The sequence below is a fragment of the Crocodylus porosus genome, unplaced genomic scaffold (assembly GCF_001723895.1).
Source record: "Crocodylus porosus isolate Cpor-Errol unplaced genomic scaffold, CroPor_comp1, whole genome shotgun sequence".
Classification (NCBI taxonomy): Eukaryota; Metazoa; Chordata; order Crocodylia; family Crocodylidae; genus Crocodylus; species Crocodylus porosus.
In genome coordinates this window covers 3201314-3208425 of record NW_017728949.1, presented here as the reverse complement: position 1 = coordinate 3208425, position 7112 = coordinate 3201314, and the positions used below count along the sequence as shown (strand labels likewise).

At 40.6% G+C, this 7112-nt stretch overlaps 1 protein-coding gene across 6 annotated transcripts in view; it reads right to left on the bottom strand.

Moving 5' to 3' along the window:
• Window positions 1-7112, bottom strand: part of KIAA2012 (KIAA2012 ortholog) — a 102777-nt gene that overhangs the window by 80721 nt on the left and 14944 nt on the right. For all 6 annotated transcript variants that reach the window (XM_019554519.1, XM_019554520.1, XM_019554522.1 and 3 more), the window contains exon 3: window positions 1776-1938. In XM_019554519.1, the coding sequence (XP_019410064.1) occupies window positions 1776-1938 (163 nt within the window). The remainder of the gene's footprint in view (window positions 1-1775; window positions 1939-7112) is intronic.

Genomic DNA, 7112 nt, shown 5'->3' with positions numbered 1-7112 from the left:
TACACCAGAGCACCAGAAGTTCTTAAAGAGCCGTGCCAGGGGCTGGGCTATGATGCTCGCCAGCTCCTTGAGTACCTTGGGGTGTAGATTGTCAGGGCTGGCTGACTTGTAGGTATCCAGCCTCTCAAGTTGTTCCTTCACAAGATCAGCATTGATGGAGAGCAGGGGATCTCCCTCACCCAGACCTCCCTGTCCCATAGTGGGCATGGGCGTCCCATGGGACTGATGAAAGACCGAAGCAAAGTACCCATTTAATAGGTTGGCTTTTTCCTGGGTGTCAGTTGTCAGTTGCCCCATCTGGTTCAGCAGGGGTCTAATGTTGCCCTTGCTTTTCCTCCAGCTCCCCACATATCTCCCCACTTTTTATTGTCCTTGATGCTCAAAGCTAGTTGGAGTTCAGTTGCAGCCTTGGCTTTCCTGTTTTGCTCTCTGCAGGACCGGACCAGTGCAGAATAATCCTCCTTGGAGGTGAATCCCATCCTCCATCCAGGCCTTTCTTTTTAGCCTCAGGAGGTCTGCTAGATCCCTGGAGAGCCAGGGGGGCTGCTGTGCCCTCTTGCTGCCTTTCCTGTGAGATGGAATAGAATTAGCTTGTGCATTGAGGGTCGCTCCCTTGAGGAGCAACCCCTCATCCTGAACTCCCCTGCCCCTGGGGTCATGGTCCCTTAGGGCCTCACTGATGAGCCTCCTGAGCTTGTCAAAGTTGGCTTTCCTGAAGTCAAGGACTTCAGTGTTGCTGACTGACTTGCCAGCTTTACGGTGTATGGTGAAGGTGATCAGCTCATTGTCACTGTCACCCAGCTTCCCATCGATCACTAGGTCACTGATTAGGTCATCCCCAGTAGCCAGTACCAATTCGATAAAATGAAAACTGCTAATAAAAATGTTCTTTTAAACAAAACCCCATTCTACTATAAATACTTTCATTTACACTCTCCTAGAGCACATGGGCATAAGATCACTTTTTTTTTTTAGAAAAAAGTATCTGAAACAGTTTGATTTACAGGAATATTTAGCATCATATACAGTCTAGTTCACCCTCCAAGTTGATATATCGTATACCAGCTATATATTAGATTATTCAAATATGTTTGGACTGAAGTGTTAAAAATACATATGGGGCTTGGATCTCTATCTATGGAAGGTAACGTAAAATAAAGTCTAGATTAGAGTTTAGCCTAGACCAAGCTTGCAGATCTGTATCACCCAGGAGTGGTAACATTTAATCTGGAAACTTCTGGATCCTGATCCAAACCTGTAGGTGTACTTTTTAGGACCAAACCAACAGCCCCTAATTTGGCGGAAGCTGAGACTTGAATCAAGATATAAATGTTGTAGTTTGGGTCTGGCTCAATTTTGACAGGTTTGTCAAGCAAGGGGGAAGGGCAGTGAATTTTACAAGTCAGAACAAGAACATATGTTATTTTCTCATGTTACATATTATGTGTTTTGAAGTTATAAGCACATCAGACCTTATTATTTAGTGCAAAGCACAGGAGTTTGGACCTGATCCAACTCCTGTTGTCAATGTATTTCCTTCCATCATTTTCCAAGGAAGTTGAATTTGGCACTTAAAAGTGAAGTCCTTGATTTTAAAATAAGGTATATTCAAGACCTTATTTTATATGTTTATGCTATTTTTCTTTTGTTTATCATTTAGGAAGATATTTTCCTCTTCCTTCCAGGAGTAACACAATGAACTGAATCTGTTCAATCTCTGAATGGTTACTTTAGAAATATTATAGTATTCTTGCTTAACTTTAGGCACTACTGACCTGCACACTGGAGCCTGTATATTATGCTAGGATCCCAGGTTTCAGAGAGTTTGAAGAGGTACCTCTTGGCCGAATAGCCTGGGCGAATCTGTCGCTCAATCTGGTTATCTGGTTTGTTCAGGAAATGGAGGTATGGCTGGCAAGCTGTCCCTCTGCGATCCTTCTGCAGTGATAACATGCAGGGCAAGACATGAGTTGCTTTAATTTTTATATCTTCCTGAGGCTGATGAGTTGGAGTCAACAGATTCTAATCAAAACTTGAAAACTCCCCTGAAGATGCCTGAAGGCACAGTAGAACAGGCATCTCAAGTCAGTAGATTACATGGGGAAATCTTATTGTGGTGAATTTAAAGCAGTCAGGAGGCAGGGAGTGGGAGAAAATCTGGAAATCACTGCCTCCCTACCCCCCAAATCTTGAAACAAAATTATTCAGAACAGTTTTTGCTAGTTAAAATTGAATAGGCTAAAAAGAATCTGTTCAACAAATAAGTGTTGCTCACTGGGCACATCTACATGGGATGCTAACTGCGTTGTAGCCTAATAACACTGTGCAATAGTGTCTCACAGCATGAACGTTGCTAATACGCAGTTGCACAGTATTATTAGGCTACTGTGCAGTAGTGTCACAAAATGTTTGCCAAGATTACTGTGCAGTAAATCTGGTTACTGTGCATTTATTTAGTACTTGATTATACAAGTACTAAATTAAATGTGCAGTAACCACTGCATATTATTGACTGAGTAGATCCACCCCTTGGAAATGGGTAAACTAATCCTGATTTTTTATATTCATAGATAGATTCCTGTTGATTTCATAGATAGCAGGACCAGGCTTTGAATTTTTTTTCAAATCTCTCACTAGCTACTGGATGAAAAAAGATTGCATCAAATACAAGAGAAACAAAAAGGACCTGAACCTTAACCCAGGTGCTCAACCAAACTCAAGCTTTGATGGTATTTTGGAACTTGAAAAAATGTAACTAACTTTTTAGTCCTTTCTAATTTTAGCACTCCTTTCTACTGCTTGATTTTCTCTGAGGCTATGTCAGTATGCATAATGTAGCATAGTATAGAGCTACCTGAGCTGGCTCTAAATGAACCAGCTGAGCTACTGAAAGAGCCCAGCCACTCTGGAGCTCTGCCTGGACTTATTTATCCTGCTGAGAAGAATAATTTACCCTGAAAGCCTTAGGCTAATACAGTTAGAGCCTTTTCAGTACCCAAACATGCTCATTTAGAGTTAGCTTGGGTATCTCTGTACTGAGCTGTGTATACATACCCTCATGATGGAAGCATAACTGCCACAGTGTAATATACTGTAAGAAATGCAGTTATTCACATATTTCCAATTTACACAAACTTACAAACTACCTGAAACTTCAGGAGAAAAGTGGGTTTTCATGGGACTTCCAACCCAACTTATATTTGTTAGTGTTTGTTGGGACATCTAATGCTATAGGGAGCCATGCATGGGTCTGAATGAATGAGAAATTTGGTCTTATGGTATTTCACTTATTAGAAAGTGGAAATACTAAGAGGAGATTCTAACTTAGATTATTTTAGCCCAATAAATGGCTTTCCGAGCAGATAAAAGACCACTAAAACCTTAAATGCAAGTACAAAGCTATTTCGGCTTGTTGAGTTCACTTAAAGACCCCAACATTTTGTTTTATTCGGCTTCCTGTAGAAACAGTCACAGCTGCATTCCCTTTTAAAGGTGATTAATCAAGTAGCTTGTCCTTTCTCCCTTCTACCATAATGCAAAGCTTACAGAGAAACTTCAGTGACTCTAACCTAAAAAATATGTAAGAAAAAGCACATTTTGCAATAATCAATCTGGTTAAGTCAAAATGAAAGGGTATTTAAAAATACTCTTGTTAATTAAAGTCCCTATGTGGCATTTAGATTAAATATAATGAAACTATTGTTTACTATCAAATAGATACTGATTGTTTAAAACATCTCAATATATGCAGGCCAGCCATAATACTGAGCTGTCCTGTCATTTGCAAAATCCATGTTTAATCTTTAACTCCATTTCTGTTTTTCTAGAAAAAATGCCATAATCCCAAAGTTGCTAAACTTATGTTCTTACTGACATCCTGTCACACTTTTAGCTTCTCTCATTCTTGTTTTCCTGGTCTCCTACTACTGTATTTCCTTTTTCACAGACCGCCTCTTTTTTTACCTTGTATTCTACCACTGTGAATTGTAGAATACACCTTTGGCCTTTTTTCCCCCTGCTTTCTTTCCCCTCCCTTCCCTACTTTACCTTTTGTCTTTCTAACTTCTACCTATTTACATTTTCACTGACATCCTGCCACATTTTTTAGCTTCTTTCATTTCTCAGAGTCTCAGAACAGCATTTATTTCTTGGAGTCTCCCTATGCCGGAAGAAGGGTGACTGCACCCAAAAGCTTGCTAAGAACTGTTTTTCCAACTACTCAGTTGGTCTAACAAAAGATATCACATCTACCTAAAGAACCTTGCCCGTCTATACTCCCTAAATCTATTTTAAGACAGAGGGATTTGGCTTCAGTGTGTTATAGTTTGGTGTCGTGAGGTTGTCAAATATCATGGTATCAAAATACCACAGTCCAATATCACTTTAGGATGCTGCAGCAACCCTGAAAACAATTTTGTGATCTCTTTGTGCCATGCTTAGTCTCTGATTAGTGATTAGGCAGGGAAGATGCTCTTCCTTTGTCTACCTTAATCACTCTGACAAGCTAAGAAGCACCACCATGAGCCCTATTGTTCTTCCTGAGGTGGAAAGATCTGGTTACTCCACATCACATCAGGAAGGAGTGCAAAGTGGAAGAACTGAAAATGGGAGCAGCCCTGCAATAGCAGCTCTGTAGCAGATAGTCATCTCGTAATATAAACACTAAGGATAACATTCTGGTCCTTTGAAGTCAATGGCAAAAATTGAATAATTAAGAAGGAATTGTAAACAAAACAAAAAGTAGCATTATGACTCTTTATAAATCTATGGATACCTTGACTACTGTGCCAGTTTTGGTCCCTATACCTCAAAAAGAATATAGAAGAATTAGAAAATGTACAAAGTAGGGCAACAAAGATGATCAGGGCACGCACATGAAGACAGCCTAAGGAGGTTAGGACTTTTTGCTTAGAAAAGAGAACCTTGAGGGAGGACATCATAGAGGTTTACAAAATATTAAATAGTTCAGAAAAAGTAAATAAGGATTCATTATTTATTCTATCTTGCGATACTAGAACTAAGGGACATATAATGAAACTATTACTTATAGGTTTAAAATGACAAAAGGAAGTTTTTTTCACACAGCATGTAATTAAACTGTAAAACTCGTTGCCACAAAATGTTGTGGAGACTGGTAGCTTCACCCGTCTCAAAAGCAGATGAGACCAATTCTTGGAGGGAAAGTCTATCTATATATATTGAATATGGTAGATAGAGGTGCAACCTTTGGATCAGAATTGCCCCAGCTTCTGAATTCTGGACATGCACTTTTCACTCTCTCCCTCAGCATCCATTCCCTACCTCCGTGTGAGACAGGCTACCAGCTGGATGTAGCAGTGATCTTTTCTAATATGCTTATGTTCTATTCTTTTGGCTTCAGAAAAGCTGAGATTCTATTTACGTTGATATTTTAGGATAAATAATTTAATTGATTTATCATTCATTTTAAGGTAAATTAAATGGAAGTTAGGGATCTTAATTTAAGGTATAAACATGGATACCATAACAATTAGCACATTAAAATGCCTATGTACATAGCTATCAATTTAGCAGTCAGAGGGCACATCTACAGATGCTATTAATGCACTATGAACCTACTGCACAGTAAAATAAGGCACGGTAAGCTTTCCCCTGCAGCTTGTCTACACATGGGCCTGTTGGGAGCAAATCTGCTCCCAACCAGAGATGTTCAGTGCAGGGCTACTCCTGCTTTGTTCTGCCCCCCTACAGCAGCCAGGGGGAGCTCCAGGCTCCCTCAGGTGCCAGACCTGAGCCAGTGGGGGGCACCAGGGTCAGGCATAGGCTCCAGAGGGTGGGGGGAGATGTCCCACTTCCAGGGCAATTTCCTCCTAACCCAGTACCCTGATTAACTGATTGAGGGACAGGGCTGGGAAACTGTCCTCTCCCCCAGCAGCTGTTCCAAGCCCTGTGCTCTGATCGTAGGATGGTTACAAAGAGGATGGAGCTAGACTGTTCTCAGTAGTGGCAGATGACAAAACAAGGAGCAATGGTCTCAAGTTGCAGGAAGGGAGGTTTAGTTTGGATATTAAGAAAACCTCTCACTAGCAGGGTGGAATGCGCTACCTAGAGAGACTGTGGAATCTCTGTTCTTGAAGGTTTTTAAGGCCCAGATCAACAAAGCCCTGGCTGGAATGATCTAGCTGGAGACGGTCCTGCTTTGAGAAGGGGGTTGGAACAGATTACCTCCTGAAGTCCCTTCCAACCCCAATTGTCTATGATTCTATGAAAATAATAAGCAAGTAAATATAGTTCTTTGTAATATGCTCAGAGGAAAAGTGAAAATATGGAGGAGAAAAGAGGGAATATGTTAATGAATGAATGAAAACACAGATATTTGGTGAGATGAGAACACAACATACTATTGCTTTCCTAGGCATAGTCATTGCAATTTAACTAGAGTATATCAGAAACTCCATTTTCCTTCAAAGCCCTGTTTTAGGCTGAAAGGCTTTTTTTTTTTTGGAAAGCTAGGATGGCATTAACTTTGTCCATGAACTCAGCAGAGCCTTGGGTCCCCAGGTACTCCTGAACTGCAAAGAACCAATCTGTCAGATTTGAGACACTATAAACACTGTGATAGAAGCTGAAAAAGGAGATATCCACAACTAAGACCTCTGTCCTTCTCTCTTTTGAAGGCAATGGTTAAACTCCCATTGACTTCAGAGGGCAAGATTGGCTTTTAATTCAGAAGAACTGGCAAATCTAATAGTGATAGTAAAACATGCTAGTTAGTCAAAGTTGATAGTTGACTTCATTTTTTCATTTTCACCTTACCAAGTTATTGGCACATAGAGTGGTCTGTTAAGAAAGCTGCCAAATGCTTCATATAATTGTAGGCAGGTTGAGACCTGTCTGTTCTTTGGCACCATAGTTAGTTCCAATATGTAATCACTCTGTTCCTAGGTCCATGCGCACACACTTTTCCTAAAGACTGCTTGTGCAGGCATTTCTGCTACCAATAGTAATGAAGCCAGGAAAAGGAACAGCATCACTTTTTTTTCTTCTTCTTCTGTAGGTTACTTCCACTTAGTGCCATAGCAATGAAGTTTGGCACCCAGGGCAAAGCCTGCAGTGGCAGCCCGCCCCTGCCC